Source organism: Carettochelys insculpta, chromosome 9 (genome assembly GCF_033958435.1).
Source record: "Carettochelys insculpta isolate YL-2023 chromosome 9, ASM3395843v1, whole genome shotgun sequence".
NCBI lineage: Eukaryota > Metazoa > Chordata > Testudines > Carettochelyidae > Carettochelys > Carettochelys insculpta.
The window spans coordinates 44538250-44557017 of record NC_134145.1 but is presented as its reverse complement, the minus strand read 5'-3'; the positions used below and the strand labels follow the sequence as shown (position 1 = coordinate 44557017).

Genomic DNA, 18768 nt, shown 5'->3' with positions numbered 1-18768 from the left:
TCAAACAAACTATCTGTCCTCTGCCATTTCAGCACTTCTCTTCTTGCTTCTTTGACAAGCTATACTGAAGGGTTTTTTTGACGTTACATATTTCAATGTTCTAACATCGAAAAAAGGTAAAAAAAAATGCATTCACACAACCATAGAATTTTGAAACGGAGTCTTCACATTTAAAGAGCTTGATTTTGAAAAGAAGAGCAATGCATTTTGGTCATGTATGCCAGCATGCCTAGTGTCTCCTTTCCTTAACCAGGCATTGTGGGAGATGAACAGGAAGCACAAGTTTTCCTGGGAATGAGGAAATTAATTGTTCCATTAGTGCCTGCTCTTTCTGGATTTCCTGCTCCCCCGCCCCCTCCAGTTCCTTTGAGCACCATTTGAAACTGCCAGAGCTAGCCTAGCAAGCCAGAATCTACAGGCAGCAGTCACAAATCCTGCTCTGTCACAACAGCCTGTTCACTGTGGCCTGTCGCTTCTAGGCCAGCGAGAGCAGCAAGGAGTGGTGGGATTGCATTGTCCTGAAGGTGTGGGATCACAAACAGTGGCTACAGAACTTTATGATACTTCAAGCCACCTTCCTTGAGTTCTGTGCTGAGTTGTCACCTGAGCTGCACTACAAGGGCACCCAAATAAGAGCTGCTCTCTCCATGGAGAAGTGTGTTGCCACTGTTCTGTGGAAGCTAGCTACATATACCTGCTACTGCTTGGTTACTGATCAGTTTGAAGTGGGGAAGTCTACTGTTGGGACAGTGCTTCTGCAGATATACCGAGCAATCAATTCTGTTTTGCTGCATGGGATTATGACTCTGGGGAATGTGGATGAGATTGTGGATGGCTTTGCAGAAACTGGGTTCCCTAATTGTGGAGGGGCAATCGATGGGACTCATATTCCATCGCTGTGCCCCTCCCGTCCCACCAGCCTCAGAGTACACCAGGAGGAAGAGGTATTTCCTGACAGTGCTCCAACTGCTTGTAGATCACAGTGGCTGTTTTACAGACATAAACGGGGGGGCGGGTCTAAAAAGGTGCTTGATGTCTGCATTTTCAGAAACAGGGGTCTGTACAGAAATCTACAGGAAACCACGTTCTTTCCAGATTGCAAAATAAATTTGGGAGAGGGGTGGTAATGCCTATAGTGATCCTGGGGGCTCTACTTACCCTTTACAGACCTATCTCATGAGGCCTTATATTGGGCTGCTAGCCAGCAGCAAGGAGCTGTTCAACAACAGGCTCAGCAGATGCTGAATGGTTGTTGAATGCACATGCGAATGCTTGAAGGTATGATGGAGATGCTTGTATGGGAGGCCTGACCTGCTTCAGGACCTTATCCCCATGGTTCCGGCCACAGGTTGTTGCCTTCACTATCTGTGTGAGAGTAAGGGGGGAAGCATTTGGTTATGGCTGCAGTGCAGAGGCAGAGCATCTGGCTGATGTGTTTGAGCAGCCAGACACTCATGTTGTCAGGGCTACCCATACGGTGGTCATTAATATCACAGAGGCCCTGAGGAACCAATTTGATAAACACAAAGGCTCAGATTATTCTAGAACAATGGTTCCCAAACTTTTTGGCTTCACACCTCCCCCTTTTGATTTTTGAGAAACCCTTACACCCCCCCACCTCTTCTTTACCATCATCCAACCCCACTTGTAACAAAAAATTCAATTTGTAATTTGGAATAAACACAAAAATGTTATTTGAAATTAAAAATAAGCACAAATAGTTTTTCTTGGCCCCTTGCAAGTGCCTGGCACAGCCCCAGCTCCCTGCCTGCCTGAGCCCTGTGCTGCCAGAGCCGCCCATCCATGCTGAGCGAGCCCTGCAGTGCCGGGGCCAGCCACCCACCCACCAGCACCAGCCTGAGCTGCCCAAGCCCTGCAATGCAGGGGTCAGCTGCCCAAGCCCCACGAGACGCCCAAGGCAGCCACCCAAGCCCCATGACCCCCCTGCCCAAGCCCCTCCCCTCACCTCCCCCAAAGCCAGGCACCCCCATTCACTCCATCCCTCTCCTGCAAGCCAGGCATCCGCACCCCAATCTAACCCCATCCTTCTCCTCCTCTCCCTCCCCTCCCCAACCCACACTCACTCCCCTTTGCAAGAGACAGCTAGCTCCATGTGGGTCTTTGCAGGATGCCTGCTTGTTATAGCAGCTGCGCCAGGCTGCCCATGTAGAATGGCAGGGGCTGAGAGCCAGAAGCAAAGGCCTGCTTTTTCTTTGGGTGGTAAGAATAATGTGGGGGAGGGGTCAGTTGCTTCATGCCCTCCCTGGAATTTCAGCACCCTGCCCCCCCATTTGGGAAACCGCGTTCTAGAATTTGTGGGTATGTGGGGTTGGGTGACACTGTCCTTCCCCTCCCCACCTCGCTACCTATGTTCCCCAGACTAGTTTTAAGAATAAAGATGCTGCACATAGCTTCATGTTTTCTTTAATCTAGCTGTGCAAACCTAAAACATAGAAGCAATGGGGAAAGGATTATGGATACTGGAATGAGAACAAAGGGGTAAAGGATCACAACTGTGTCAGAGACCAGATATCTCCCTGCTCATAGCTGTGGTGGTGGGTCGAGTGGTTCAGGAAGGTGAATGCGAGTGAGCAGACATGCCAAGGTGGGCTGTGCACTGGAGTGCTTGGAGAGATGATGGCAGCAGAATTAGGCTGGGCTTTGAAAGTGGGGTAACCTTTGCCAGTGCTGATCACTGGTCCAGGCTATGGAGTGTATTAACTGAGTTTGCTCCTCTATTGACCAGACTATTCTGTCAGTGGCTTGGCTTGGGCCCTGAGATGCAGCTGTGCTGCCTCAGGCTTTGTCTGTCATCTCTAGATCGCTTTCACTCTTCCCCCTTCTGCTGCCATGCTCTGGTCAGACATGCCCAAGATTTCTTTGAAGATCTTTTCTGTTGCCTTCTTCCTATACTGCCTGAGATTCATCCCAGTCTCTCTTGGCAGTCACTTGATAATGAGTAGGAGGACTTCTTCCTGTCCCACTCCTATCTGTGAGTCCATTGATGGCTGACCAGCTCAATTATGGAGCCACGGGCCTTATCACATAAGGGGCAGGAGTTGGTAGCTGTTGGAGGGGTTTGGGGCAGTTTTGATGCTCTTTTCTTCTTCTCCACCACTCCTCATCTCCTTCTTCTCTACGTCTTCTCGTTTCCTCTCAAATTATGCCACTCGCTCACAGATTACCACTCTCTAGTGGAGACAGGCCTGGCAAGGTTCTCCCAAGTGTCAACACTGATGCTGCATATTTTCATATGTGCCTTCAGCATGTCCTTATATTGGTTCCTCTGGCCTCCAACACTCCTCTGGCCTTCCTACAATTCGAAAACAGAATCTGGTTTGGGCGGTGCAGAACAGACATCTGAACCACGTGATGCCTCAAGATGCTAATGACTTTTTTGGGACAGGCGATCTTTGAGAGGCTGGTCCACAGGGTGTTATGACTGATTCAGTCGAACAGTTTGGGCGGGTCGATGTAACTTGTGTAAAGCTTGGGTTTTTTTTGTTTGTTTGCAATGTTTTTCTTGCAGTTGTTGGGCAATGACAATCATCTCAGCTGTTCCTCAGCATGGTTGGAAGCCACACTGGGATTCTGGGAGAATATTTTCAAAGTGGCAGGAGTTGGTTTGCAAGGATCCAAGACAGGATTTTCCCTGACATTGCCAGAGGGAGATTCCATGACAGTTTCCACAGTCCAACTTGTCACCCTTTGTAGCCAGACAGAACCCCTACTTTTGCTCTACTCCATTTTGCCTTCCCTAAGTGCTTCAGAGCACGAAAGGATTAAAAGAGATAGCCCAGTCCTGGAATGCCCGAGAGTGCAGATGTGCTTATCTTAGCCATGGTCTTTGAAGCTCCAGAGCAAAGCTGATAAGAACAATGGGCTAATTAATGGCCTTGGCTGATTACCATCAGTTGATTCGCCTGCACACTTGGTCCCAGATGAGGAAAATCTCCGGCCCATTAAAATACAAATGCCCTCAACTGTCTCTACCTCACAGGTGTGAACTACGCCCTTGAACTCCCTGTGAGAACCAGCATCAGACAGTTTAATTCAACTGGCATTTTTTTTAAAACAAGGAAGAAGTGTACATGACCCAATGGGTATAAAAGAGGGGTCCGGAAGACCCCCTATTTGAGCTCCAATCATCTTTCCTGCCAGACAGGAGGGTGTGGTCTCCCAAGGTCCCAGGGGATGCCCATTTGACTCTCGAAAAAAAAGGAAAAAGGACTTCTTCCCAAAGGATTGAGAGAAACTGGCCAAGCCACGTTGGTAATGCAGGGGTGAGAATAAGACCTGCTAGGTATTTTACTTTTTATTTTTTGCGCGCATTTAACAAGTATAGATCTATGAATTAGAGTGTATGCTAGCTATTTGCAATCAAAGTATAAACCTTGTAACAATTGTAACCACAAGAGCTTAACTCGCTAGGTAAACAAAGTAACATTGTAACCACAAGAGCTTAACTTGTTAGATAAATAAACAAAGTAATTGATTAAGTGGTAATCTGACTTCTCCTGTTAGTGTGCAAACCAAACACAAAACAAAGAAGCCAGCTGCTTTTCAGCTGCTCTAAGCCTGGTCACCGGTGGGGCTCTGCCCTAGCATTTGAAATCTCGCATTAATACAAGGGCATAAGTGGCATCTCACCTGACCATCGGCTAACACCCTTCTTGAAGAGACTGAAGATCAGTGTGTCTCTGAATTCCCACAGCATCTGCTCCCTATCCCAAATATTGAGAATCAGGAGGCATAGTTGTTTGTGGAGCTCTGGCCTCCCTCCTTTGAACATATCTGCAGAGATTCCATCTAGTTCAATTGCTTTGTTGCTCTTTATTGCTTTGATGGCAGCTTGGACCTCATTCAGAGCAGGAAATGTTGCAAGATTGTGCCCAGGCAGTTGCTGGAGGATTTGGCCAAGGGATTATAGGACGATGATGGAGGGGCGGTTCAAGAGCTTATTATAGTGTTCCTTCCAGTGAGAGGCAACGACTTCATTGTCTTTCAAGAGTTGGGTAACATCCTTTGATCTCAGGGGATTGACTCCATGATTTCTCAGTCCATAAACAGCTTTGGTAGCGTTGAAGAAACCTCTTGTATCATTGATGTCTGTGAGATGCTGGAGTTCTCGCGCCTTCTCAGTCTACCGCTAGTTTTTCAGAGTCCTTCTTTTATGCTGGACTTCTGCCTTGGCATGTACTTCTCTCTTCATTGTGCAGTTGATGTCACTTTGCCAGGCCCTAATGGCTTTAATTTTGCCTAAGTAAGGTGTTCAATTTCCACATCCTTCTCATCAAAACAGTCCTGATGCTTCCTGGACTAGTAGGCAATAATTTCTCCATAAGCTCCAATGATGGCATTTTTCATTGACACCAATGTTCTTCCACATCTTCAAAGTGTACTGTTAGCAGCTTCCTTTGGAGTGCTATCTGGAAACCATTTCATCTGATGGGGTCCTTCAAGCCTTGTATATTGATCTTTTGTTGGATCAGTTTCCTCTCAGTTTGGTGACAATCCTAATTGCCATCGTGGATCAAATAAGGAGGTGATCAGTCCAGGAGTCATCAGCGCTAGTCATTGCACATAAGAGAAGAACATCATGCCAATCCTAAGTGCAGATGATGACACAGTCTATGAGGTGCCAGTGCGTTGATCAAGGATCTCATCCAGGGGTCTTAAATTTGTTTTTGTGGCAGAAGACGGTGGGTTTCTTTAAAAAAATGTGTTAATCATCCTGGAGACAGCTGTTGGAAACATAAAAATAAAAAATAATCCTCTGTATCTCATAATAATGTCTTTCTATTATGGGAGAGGAGACCTACTGGGATTACAACATTTTATCAAACATGCCTGCATTCCAATCTGTCTTGCGATGTTTTATTTCACCATTGCACTCTGAACTGCCAAGCTTTGCATGACTGTGGAGACCTGAAGATGGTGAGCATTTAGCCCCGCTTTTGGGAGGATGGTGAGCAAAGAGGAGGAAATAGAAGTTAGGGCTGGGTAAACGCTGGGCCAAGTAAAAGGTGATTAGTGGAATCCGACTGACTGCTAATGCTGGGCAATACAGCAGGGGCAATACAGCAGACGCAAGGAGCAGCCACTTCAGCATTCAACACCCCATCATTTCCCTTTTCCACAGGCGGCCAGATTTAAGTGGGGGATATTTCCGTGTGAAAGTTGACAAGAAAAAAAAAAAAAGACAGCTTCTCCTAGAGAGCAGCAAGTTCAGAATTGCCCCTTACACTGCTAGCCTGGTGCACCATCGCAGCTGCAGTAACTGATTGGCAGGGTAACTTATCACGGTGATGGCCAGATCCTCACACTCCCATGGAATCTTAAAGGCTGCATTTACACTACAGCCCCCTTTCGAAAGCATGGCTTTTGAAACAGAACATTGAAAGCTGTTCTTTCAAAAGGGAGCATCTACACAGACAAACAGAGACCGAAGTTGCGATCCGCTCTTTCGAAAGTCCTGGAGTGCAATTTTGAAAATGAGCGTCCGCACTACGCAGGGTGCTCTTTTGAAAGTACAGGCGCAGGAAGTCCCGCGGGCAGGGTCACACAACGGATGAGCCCTTCTGGGACCATGGCCCGCTGTCCCCTTAAAGGCCCTCCCCATGCCATACGTCAGCCCGCACACATCGACGGCCAGCCACCTGTCCCCAGGCTCGCACACTGAGGAGATCAGAGGAGGCACCCTGAGCCCTCTTGGAACCCAAGCATCCCCCCATCCCCATCGAGGCCATGGCCAGTGCACTGGCTGCCGTCCTGGCTGCCATGCAGCAGTGGCTAGTGGCAGCCAGCCTACTAGCCACCCTCCTGGAAGTCATCCAGAGGGTGCGACGTCCCCAGCCGGTCCCCGGGGCATCCGCCACCTGTGGAGCTTCCCCACAAGCAGCAACTGGTGGGACCAGCTGGTGCCGGAGGACTGGGGCGATGACCGGTGGCTATAGAACTTCCAGATGACCAAAGGGACACTCCTAGAGCTGTGCCACTGGCTTGCCCCAGCCCGCCAGCACCAGGACACCTGCATGAGGCCAGTGCTCCCGCTCCAGAAAAGGGTGGCCATCACCCTCTGGAAACTGGCCACTCCAGACAGTCACTGATCTGTCGGCCATCAGTTCGGGGTGGGCAGGGCCACCGTTGGGGCCATCCTCAATGAGGTAAGCCATGCGCATGCAGGGGCCAGGGGATGTGGGGCACTCCAGCATGGGGCACCATCGAGGACCACAGGGCAGCCCCCACCAGGGACAGGACAGGGACAGGGACAGGGATGGTCAGGGACAGGGATGGTCAGGCACACTACACCCCACCCCATGCTTACAAGTGCATCCTCCTCCCGCTCCCTGTAGGTCATCCGGGCCATCAACAGGGTCCTCCTCCGGCAGCTGGTGCATGTCAGGGACCTGGACGATGCCATCCGGGGCTTCGAGGAGTTGGGCTTCCCAAACTGCTTCAGGGCCCTGGACAGCATGCACACAACCATCAGAGCACAGCGGCGGGGCTTTCATAAACCGGAAGGGCTACCACTCTGTGGTCCTGCAGGCACTCGTCAACGCCAACGGTCGGTTCCAGGACATCTGTGTGGGATGGTTCGCCCGTGCCCATGACGCCAGGGTGTTCTGGAACTCAGGACTGGGCCGCTGCATGGCCGAGAGGACCTTCATCCCCCAGCGGGAGCTCCCTGCTGGGGACACCACAATGCCACCCTGCATCATGGCAGACGGGGCCTACCCCCTGCAGGCCTGGCTCATGAGGCCATACACGGGACACACACAGCCCAGCTAGGACGTTTTTAATGAGTGGCTGAACTGGGCCCCCAACACGGTGGAGCAGGCATTTGGTCGCTTGAAAGGGCGCTTCAGATGCCTCCTCACAAGGCTGGAGATTGGCCTCCCCAGTGTGCTGGCAGTGGTTGGGGCCTGCTGTGACCTGCATAACCTTGTGGAGGCAAAGCACAAACCATTCATGCACGGGTGAGCCGTTGAGGCAGGGCACGGGTATGAGCAGCCCCTGCTGCCAGGCCCAGCAGGATGGGGTGCGGGTACGGGAGGCCCTGCGCCAGGCCTTTGAGTGGGAACTGCAGTAATCATCCCACCCCCATACACACCACACCACCCCCACACAGGCACAGCAGACCCAGATGGAACCACAAAATAAACACTTTACTTAACCGATACTACTGCTTTGCCACCTATGTACAGGGAGGGGTATCCCAGAAAGGGAGGCTGGGGGGAACTATATACAGGGGTGTTGCGGCCCCAGGTGGTCACCCTCTGGGCCCTGGGAGGGCTGAAGGTAAGGGTGGAAGGCCCTATTCATTTATGGGGGTTGAGGGATGGGATCCCCATCGCCCACGTCCACCCCTTCCCCCCCGGACCCAGGTGGTCCGTCATGGCTGGGCTGGGGCAGATGACATGGGGAGGTAGGGGCGCTGCTGGGGACAGGCCCCTGCTGTCTCCCTGGGGTCGGCATGGGAGGTGTGGGGGGCAGGGGGAATGGCCTCACCTTGGCCAGCCCAGGCTATCAACATATGGGCCAGCTGCATCAGGGCAGATGGGGGCAGGTGGGTTGGGACAAGGGCAGAGAAGTTGGGCTTGTGGGAAGGGGTTCGCTGCAAAGTGTGGGGTGGGGGGGAGACTGAGGGGGGCAGGAGATGTCGGGGGTGGGGAGGTTGACCAGGGGACTGGGCAGATGGTTGAGGTCGGGGGTGGGGAGGCTGACTGGGGAGGTGGGGGGGTGGCTGGGTGACGGGGGGATGAGGGATGGTGGGGTGGGGGTGGGGGCAGGGGTGGGAGTAGCTTGCAATGGGGCGGCAGCTAGGTCTAGGTGGCCCACCATGGCCCGGGTCAGGGCGTCCATGTTCGCCACGACCCAGTCCCAGGCCTGCCACTCCATGGCAAGCCACTCCTGCAACATGCCAGTAAGGTCCTGCAAAGCTGCGGTATGGGCAGTGTCCCCTGCCTCCTCGTCACCGCCCTGGTGGCACCAGTGGGTGGCCCGGCGGCGACCCCGCATGGGCCCTGCTTGGGATGCTGTCTGCTCCCCCTCGCCCTCTGGGGTGGGGCTGGTCCAGCCACTGGCTGCAGGAGCTGTGGAGACAGAAGGGGAGGGGGGAATGGGCCATTAGTCCCAGGTGCAGGTCCCTGTGTCCTGCCCCCTCACCAGGGCACATGTCCCTGGGTGCCCCACAGGGGTACGAGGAACACGCCCCCTCCACGCTGTTTCCTGCTCCCTCCAAGTCTGGGCAGCCCCTCATGCTGTCCCATCTATGAGGTGCTGAGTGCCACGCATCATCCCCGAGAGCCCGGGGAACATAGCTGTACAGGGTCCACATGCACCTGGACTGGTGGCTGTATGGGATGCCTGTGGCCACCCCGGGTCGGACCTGACACTCCCTCCCTGGGCACTAGGGAGGCTGGTGTGCACGCCACCTACCTAGGGGTCCCTCCGGGAAAGCAGGTGAGGCATGGTCGGACAGTGCCTGGCTGGATGGCCCGGATGGGAGGTTGATGATGCGAGCCCCCTTGCTTGAGACCTCGTCATCGCTGGTCAGGTCAAGTGGTCATGCTGTCTACGGTTGCCTGGTGCTGGCTAACGACCCCGGGTGCTCCTCGCCCTCAGTCGCCATCTCTGGCTTTGTGTCACTGACCGACATGTCCAGGAAGATGGTGGGGAGTCCGTCCTCCTTCGGCCCCCGGAGGCGGTGGAACTCTGTGTAGTAGGGGCACCTTGTGAGGGCTGCCCCCGACCACCCGGCTGCATCCCAGGCCCTGCAATACCCCTGCTGCAGTTCTTTTACCTTGGACCGGACCTGGTCTGGTGTGCGGGTGGGGTGGCTGCGGCCGAGCATCCCCTTTGCCGGCCGCTGGAAGGTGACCACATTGCGACGACGGACCCCCATTTGTTGGAGGGCCTCCTCATCCTCCCAGAGGAAGAGGAGGTCCTTCATCTCGGCCTCTGTCCAAGAAGGGGGCTCGATGCTTTGGGGCCTGGCCTGCCTCCTGGGACAACTCCCTACCATCTTTGGAGGGCCCCTGGGGTGGGCAGGGCTCTGGTTGGCTGGCCATAGGTCTGGGTGGTGTGGGGGACTGGCTGGCTGTCGCGGTGGCTGGCGAGCTGGAGAGCAGCGTGGCCTCACTGCTGGCTGCCCGCTCTCAGCTTCCTGCCTGAGGGTTTCTAGGAGCCTGCATCCTCTTAAGCGCGGCCGGACGCTAGAACCATAGAGCTCCGTCTGTGCTGTGAGCGAGCTGCTGCCTGCCAGCTGATCGCCGCCATGGAGGACTCCCTCTTTTGAATGAGCAGGCTGCGGAGCATCTACACTTGCTGTCTTTCGAAATTATCTTTCAAAGGAGGGCGCTCTTCCCATCCCAGGAACGGAGGACCGACTTCGAAAGAACACGAGAGTTCTTTTGAAGTTATTTTCGAAAGGGCACAGGGTGTGTGTGGATGCTCCGCGGGCTCTTTCGAAAGAGCTCGGTCTTCCGATCCTAATTTTGAATGTACTTGCCAGTGTAGACATGGCCAAAGAGAAAACCGAAAAGTACGCAGAAGATCTTGTGGGAATATTGCAGCACATGATCACATGGCAATATGTGGCAGCATTAATGCACTTCTGGGACACTGCCTGGCTCCACTACCATCTTTTCAGCCAGCTACCAGAAGCCACTCTCAGCAGTACCCCTCCCCCAGCCTCTCTCATCTCCTGGCAAATATTGCACAAACAGGAATGTACCTGAAGTATGTGCCTCTTGTCTTCTCTGTGGCGTGCTCATCTGCTGCATTTCAAGGCTTGGTCATGTGTACCTTTCACCTGGGACACTGAACAGTTACTGACTGCTCACTGGGGGCTAAGAGCCCAGAGTCCAGTCTTGGTTGCAGAGAGCCTTGTCCAAAGCCTGATGCTCACCCTGCTGCTGACCTGGATTGTGCTGTGACTCCCCAGTACAGGGATTCATAGGGCTCTTTGCTTTTGCTATGGGCTGTGTCCCCAGGATTGAGTCCATCTGCTTATAATAGCAGCACGTATTGAGGCAGCTCTGGAGTGCTTGTTTGCTTTCCAAGCCCTGTGTTATGACTGGCAAAGCTCCTTTACCTTAGCCCACAGGTCAGCAACCAAAATAGGAAGAGCCATTCTTTCCAATTCAGTAAAAAAAAAAAGAATTCAAGAGCTGCAGTGCATGTGAATACGAGACGATCCTTAATAAATAACATCACACCATACTTTTTATAACCCATATTTTAAAAACTGTGCACACATAATTTGTAATGTGATACATGTTTACTACAGGACGCTCTCAAAACTTTTTACATATTCTATTTCTTCACACTTTACGAGTGTGCTAGTACCACTGTCTTCCTGACGTTTGCTCCAGAATCTTCTCTCACTCTCTGGAGGACACTAGGGGGAGTTGGCCAGCATTTTGAGATCACACAGCATTTGCTATTTCGAAGAGTCGTTCATTTTGGGACTTTTACATATTCACCTTTTATCAAAATAATCAGGGGAGGTTTTTGTTTTGTTTTTTTTTAAACCTTGCATTTATAGTGTCAGGAGCCAAAAAGAATTCCTTACACAGCCACATGTGGCTCCAGAGCTGCAGGTTGCAGACCCCTGACTTAGCCCAACATTGGTCTCTACCTCTGTCGTAATCCTTTTCTTGCAAGGAACGTGAGATCAGTCCATAGGTGTCCCTGTTCTTCTATTTCTGAGGCAGCTGGTTAAAACCTGACTTCTCACCCCACAAGCTCAGGAGGTCAAGCAGCTCAGCATGATTCCAAGCACGAGCCCTTTTGGAGCGACAGCCACCCTTGGAAGACTGATCTACAGAAGCTATGAGAGCAGAGAAAGCCAGCAGATGGAGTGAATGGATGCCACATGGCCGAGGATGGGGCAGGAACTGGCTTTTGAAATTCATATGGCTTGCAGCGAAGGGGCAGGCCAGTTTCTGCTCATTGAAGAAAAAAGTAGCAGAGCTTGTAGCACTGACAACCTGGGGAAATCCCTTTTAAAATTCCTAGGGTTTGTGAGGTGGGGTGAAATGAGGCATCTTTGGGTCACCTGGGAAAAGTGCAGCAGAGTCCACAGCATTGACTAGAGTAACTACCTTGCTGGGCATGCTGGGAAGGCTGGAGGCCAATAAAGTCAACAATACCTGTGCTTGGTTCACAAATGGTCGTTTTTAACCTTGGAAGCCTGGGGGTGCTGGCAAAAGTTGTACCTGGAGCTGGAGTAATTATTTCAACAGAAAAGCCTGCTTAGCTCAAATTATCCTGCTTCAGTGTGTGAATGTTTTGGGGATTTTTTTGAGAAAAAAAGGTTTTTTTCCACCACCACCACCACCTCCACCGCAGACAACCCCTTAGAATGTTCCTTTGCTCCTTCCCCCACTGGCGTTCTGTTTTAAAAAAGATGAGATCCACCATGGCATTCGTAGTTTCTTTTTACTATTTTACTACTAGTAGTTCAGTTATCTTTACCATAAACACACTTTGCGCCTTACCTACAAGCATTTTTGCCTTTCAGTTCAAAAGATTTTGGACAGGGTCATTTCATAGTGATTTGGTGAACATATGTTATATTCTGGAGGCTGTCAATTTGTGCTCCAGAACCTAAGCTATCATTAAAAACAAAAGGACCTTATGGCTGAGAAATGTGAACAGACTGTAATACAGGGTGGCAGCCTGACAACAACTCCAAGAGCACTCTGAGCTGCCACCCACTGCCATATTAATAGGAAAATATTGTTGATGCTGAAGTCTAAAGATAAATTAATTGGTATTTTTTCACTGCTTATCAAAACACTCAAGAGTATTATGTTATGGAAATTTACTGTAAGTGGAATCTCATATGTTGCCTTCTGAAGAGGGTGGAACTTGATGCTTGGGAAAGTATCACTACTTTTTAAGTCCTTCTCCCACCCCTACTTGTGAACCTCTAGAAAAAGAGGGATCCATTACTACTTGTTGCTGCTATTCTACCATCCCAATGCTCCTCTGTGTCAGACATCCCAATGAAACGTACAATCTGATACACCTAACATAGCATGATACAGTATGCCTAGAAACACAGCAGAAGGCACTTTGTTAGGAACAGAATACAAAATAAACATTTCAGAGGTTTTCCTCATTAAAGAAAAGCAATAGTACTTCATGTGTACTCCATTACACAGTACGGTCTCATGATCAGAGTAAGACATTAATAGACAGAAGACACAAGTTCTACTCCCACTCTGCAGCAGATTTACTCTGTGATGCTGGGCTAATCATTTAGGTCTACATTTTCAGATGTACCCCCTGATTTTCATAGAACAGCTTCAAAATTTTTTATTGAAGTGAACATTTTAAAGATAGTTATAAAAGAGAGAAATTGAAAACAAAGGCATTTTGAATTCAGGCTCAGGTTTGGGTTGTGGGGGAATACAGGGTTATTTCACACAGTTAACAAAGATACATAACAAACACAATCCACATTGTCCCAGCTGGAGGTGGGAGAGTTTTCCAAGAGTCAGTGAATAAGTGTACTCAGGATGCCACACATAAAAGCTGCGTCTACATGAGACCCTTCCTTTCGGAAGGGGCATGTTAATGAGCCAGTCTGAAAGATGCTAATGAGGTGCTTCCATGAATATAAAGCACCTCATTAGCATAATGGCAGCTGCAGCGATTCAAAAGTGCGGCTTTCGAATTGTGTGCAGCCCGTGAAGATGGGGACCTTTCAAAAGGACCCCCCAGTCTTCAAAAGCCCCTTCTTCCTATCTGGTGTTAGGAAGAAGGGGCTTTCGAAGACTGGGGGGGGTCCTTTTGAAAGGTCCCTGTCTCCATGGGCAGTGTGCAATTGAAAAGCCGCACTTTCGACTTGCCGTGGCTGCCATTATGCTAATGAAGTGCTGCATATTCATGGCAGCACCTCATTAGCATCTTTCAAACTCGCTCATTAATATGCCCCTTCCAAAAGGAAGGGGCTCGTGTAGACACAACTAAAGGGTATAAGTGTGTGGTGGTGGAGCAAGTAGGCGCATGGCTGAAGTGCATCCTTAGGCAGACTGTGTCCGTTGGTGTGTCAGCGTCTTCTGGGAAAACATACATGAGCCATCAGGGAAGGAAGTAGGTTGTTTCGCTGACACTGTCTCTCCTTGGTGGCTTCAGTCATATGTCAGCATCCCTCATTGGTGGTCTCGCATTGCATCTGTTGTAAGATATATAGTCTGTTGGGGAACAGAGTGGCTGCTGACCGCAATTGCATTTCCCCTTGGTGGTCTCGGTCAGTCATCAGGGTTCCTCATAAAAACTCTTGCCTGTCACCTGTGGGAACGTACACAGTCCATCTGGGAAGGAAGCAGGTGATGTCCTTGATCGTGTATCTCCTTAGTGGGCAATCTTGTGCATCTCTTTAGCTAGCACATATCCACCGGGGAAGCAAGAGGGCAGTTTGTCGGTTGCATTTGTTGTCTTTTGTCTCACGCATACCGTGCAGAATTCCATTTGTTATGCCCTTTCAATATGACTGTGAACCACTGATAAGTGCTCTCTGAGAAAAGTTATCCAACTGGTTATGCATCCACATTCCAGACTGTATTTCCCTAGTTTATTGATAAGAAGCTAAAAAAGGACTGTATCAAACATTTTACTAAAACCTAGGTATATTATGTCTACTGCCTCTCCATTATCTACAAGGCTTGTTATTCTATCAAAGAAAGCTATCAGGTTTGACACGATTTGTGCTTGATAAAGCCATGCTGACTGTTACTTATTATCTTCCAGATGTTTTCAGATGGATTCCTTATTTATTTGCTCCATTATCTTTCCTGGCACAGAAGTTAAAATAACTAGTCTGTAGTTTCCTAAGTTCTTATTTCCCTTTTGGGCATAATATTTGCCCTTTTCCCATCTTCTGAAATCTCTCCCATCTTCCATGATTTTTCAAAGATGATAGCTAATGTCTCAGATACCTCCTCAATCAGCTTCTTGCATATTTTAGGTTTATTTCATCAGGCCCTGGTGACTTGAAGACATCAAACTTGTCTGATTTTTAACTTATTCTTTTCCTATTTTAAATTTTGGAACCCACCTCATTTTCCCCAGCATTCACTAGGCCAGGTGTTCAATCACCATCAATCTTCTTGTGGAAAACTAAGCAAAAAAGTCATTAAGCACCTCTGTCATTTCCACATTTTCAGTTTCCCCCCTCTTCTTTGAGCAATGGACCTACCTTGTCCTTGGTCTTCCTGTTGCTTCTAAGATATTTACAGAATGTTTTCTTGTTACCCTTTAGGTCTCCACCTGGATTTAACTGATTTTATGCCTTTATCTTTCAAATTTTGCCCCAACATACTCCTGTTGTTTGCCTACATACATCCGCTATACTGTGACCTAGTTTCTACTTTTTTACAGGACTCCTTTTTCATGTTTACATAATTCAAGATCGCCTGGTTAAGCCAAGGTAGTCTCTTGACTTACCTGTCACCTGATCACCAGTAGCAGGAGCAGCAAAATGTGTAAGGAAGCATGAAGTGCATGTTTTTATGGGGACCAATATTTTCAAAGGGACCCCAGCCAGAATGTCTATCACTCCACTCTGCCACAAGGCCAGCTGGAGAAGGAGAGGTAGGTCCATCATACTATGCCCACCTGAAGTAAGGGCACATGTACCTCTACCATACTGGCTACACCACCGTACCTCAAAAGGCAAATAACAAAGCAATATTCCAGTCCAGTCCAGAACAGTATTAACATCTAAACTGCACATAAAAAACGCAGGACAGTAGTTCAGGTACAGAGTGTGAAGACTGGACTTGAGGACCTCCCAGGATCCCTTCCCAGTTCTTTGAGATGTGTATCTCCATATCTTATTATTACAATAGTGCTAGTTCCTTGTTGCCATCTGATAAACCATATTGAACAACATGCAATAATCACAGAAGACTGGAGCTGGATGAAACCTCAGGATGTCAACTAGCTGAACCCTCATGACCAACCAAACTAAATAATCTATTTAGTTTAATAATACAATAGTATTATAGGTACTTGTCCAAAAGATTTCATGCAGTTACAAAGAAAGTGGTCCATATATTTATGAGTTGGACTACACAAGATCCATGATAGAATCTCTTAATTAAACCTTAATCTACACAATAAAAGTCACAGACTTTCTGGAATGAGTTTTTCTTCTTCATAACCCCTTTCCAACTCAAACCATTTGACAAGTTACAGACAAGGGGCTCCACCCAAACACAACCTAACCGGGAGTAACAGCCAACTAACCAAAGCAATGGTAAACTTACTTGGACTAAACTCTTTGAAGCAGGGCCCACCCTTCTGATGGGCTTGCACAGCACCTGGCACAGCGAGTACTAGTCCGTGCCCGGGGCGCTCAGGTTACTCCAAACATCGGGAGAGATGATTTGGTGGGAAGCGCCCCAGAAACCTTAACAGGCAGGTGGACAAGAGCGGATCTCCCAGGCCCAACATGAACAGTCCCTCCAGCTAGCGGCCTCGACAGGGGAGGGGTCAAGACGGGGGCTGCCCCTTTACAACCGGGGCCTCGAGCCGACCAGAGTCCCCGAAGCCGAGGCTCTTGGGCGCCTGGGAGCGGCCCGGCCTTGGCCCGGCGTCAAGAATGCCTCATTGTCCAGCCGGCCACATGACGCCAAGGGAGGCCCCGCCCCGGGTCGCCTCACGCTGAGGAGGGGGCTATGGGCGCATGCGCCGAGCGGTTCTGCCATCCAGTGCGGCAGCGGCCGGGGAAAGCCGCAGCGGAGGGGCGGGACTGGACAGGAGGGGAGCTGGGAGGCGGTAATTAGGGGAGGCCCCGAAGGGAGCCGGGGCTCGCGCGGGGTGGCTGCTGAGGGGGCGAAGGCGCCGCGCCCCGGCCGGCCGGCCCGCCCGGTATCGCGGGTGTGTCCGCGGCGGGGAGGGCCGGGAGCTGCTTCCTGCCGCTGCGGGTAAATCACGGCTGGCAGCTGCCGCTGGGCTCCGTCCAGCCTGCGCCGGGCAGGCCGGGCTGCCGGGAGTCCCCGCGGGACCCGCCCTGGCGGGGGACATGGCCCAGACGAGGCAGTGGCGGGGATAAGCCTGTCATTGGGGCTGGGGGCCTGGTGTGTCTTGAACGGAGACAAAGAGCCAGGGCTGGAGAAAGAAGAGGCGGCTCCGTTCCTGTGCAGAGGAGGCATCACCCCCGGATGGCCAGCTGAGCCCGTCATCCCCGGCTGCTGCCGCTCCTGCTTGTACCCCATTTTTATTATTCTTTTGTGTGCGAGTGGGAAGGAGGAATCATGTAAATGAAATTAGCGGAGGTGCTGTAAAAAGATGGGGGATGCGGCAGACACCAAGGAAATGCGAAAGACTTTCATTGTTCCTGCCATCAAACCTTTTGACCATTATGATTTCACTAGAGCTAAAATCGCCTGTAACCTGGCATGGCTGGTGGCCAAAGCCTTTGGGACAGGTAGGTGGCGTTTTCTGCCCTTTCTTTGATGCTGATTCCTATCTGTTTGTGCCAGTGCTGCGGATGTGAGCTATTCCCAAGGGAATTGGAGGGGAGACAATAATATGGATCTATTGCTTGATCATGTGGGCTTTATTTTCGAATATGTGTTGTCTTTGTTTCTTACGTCAGTGCTGTTTCCATGAATGAGTAATTGTCATGTTTGTGTGTGTAATGGCATTTATTTGTGGCTAGTCAGCCTTACCATATGTGTGTGTGTTTTTTCCATTCACATTTTTCTTGTAATCCAAAAAATAATGTTGCTTTCTGTTTAAAAGGTAGGAAACAGTGGGAGAATGGATGTGTGTTTTGATACGTGTGACAGTAAACCTCCAGTCAGAGAGGTGAGGATTAAGCAACAATCTGGATTTAGGGGAATGACATTTGACCTTAAGTGTTCTGTCAACACTGCTTAGACTTCTCTTTGTCTGAACATATAAGGTCAGTTTATTATAATGCTTCTGGAAAGTATTAGTTCAGTGTTTCTAAAAACCAGGGCCTTGAGGAATACCAGGCTTATTATTATCATTAATATTTGTATCTTTTGAGGGCACATGCTTCAAAAATACAAACATATGCAGTTTAGCTACATCATGATTTAATTTTCAACTTCACAAAACAATTTTCTTGGCATTTTTGAGAGCGGGTGTGTTCAGGAACAATCAGTCATTTCACCCTCACTCTCTCCTTCTCTGTAGAATAACAGGAAAAGGTTTTCCCTTTTGGAATTCTGCAACGGTTGCATGTAACATTGCTAAAAGATACTTTAATGATGCCATTAAGAGCACCATATCTAACTAACCTTTCTCTTTATATTTTTTTTTTTTTACAAAAGTTACCATGACTACTGGTAGTGCTGTGCATTACCTGTTTCTGTCTGTAATAACCTTTTATGGTTATTGCAAAGCAACATATTTAAAAAAAAAAAAAACTGTTTTGCAGAGCTCAGATTCATTTAATCAATGCAAATGAGTGAAAATTCTTGGAAGAATTTGCTTTGGGGGTTTCAGAAGTGATAATGTAAGTTTATGTCCTTTGTGATTCAGTTTTGTAGGCTTGCTTGCATCTTAACTTCAAGTGTAATTTTATTTTATGTACCCAAAATGGTTATATGAGGTATAGAATATGCACTTTCTGCAGATTTAAATACCGTAAGTGTTTATTCTGATGTGGTGTTGCAAATTCTTTATCTTGAGGATTTTGAAATACAGTAGACCCCTGACTTACACGGAGGTTGTGTTCTTGTGCGACCCTGCATAAGTCAAATTTTGCCTAACTTG

The 18768-nt window shown here is 49.5% G+C and overlaps 1 protein-coding gene across 4 annotated transcripts in view; it reads left to right on the top strand.

Annotated features, from left to right (window-relative positions):
- The first annotated feature begins 16751 nt into the window (after positions 1 to 16751).
- The window catches only part of CAMSAP2 (calmodulin regulated spectrin associated protein family member 2), a 185256-nt gene continuing 183239 nt past the window's right edge, over positions 16752 to 18768 (top strand). For all 4 annotated transcript variants that reach the window (XM_075002278.1, XM_075002277.1, XM_075002276.1 and 1 more), the window contains exon 1: positions 16752 to 17449. In XM_075002278.1, the coding sequence (XP_074858379.1) occupies positions 17311 to 17449 (139 nt within the window). In that variant the 5' untranslated portion in view covers positions 16752 to 17310. The remainder of the gene's footprint in view (positions 17450 to 18768) is intronic.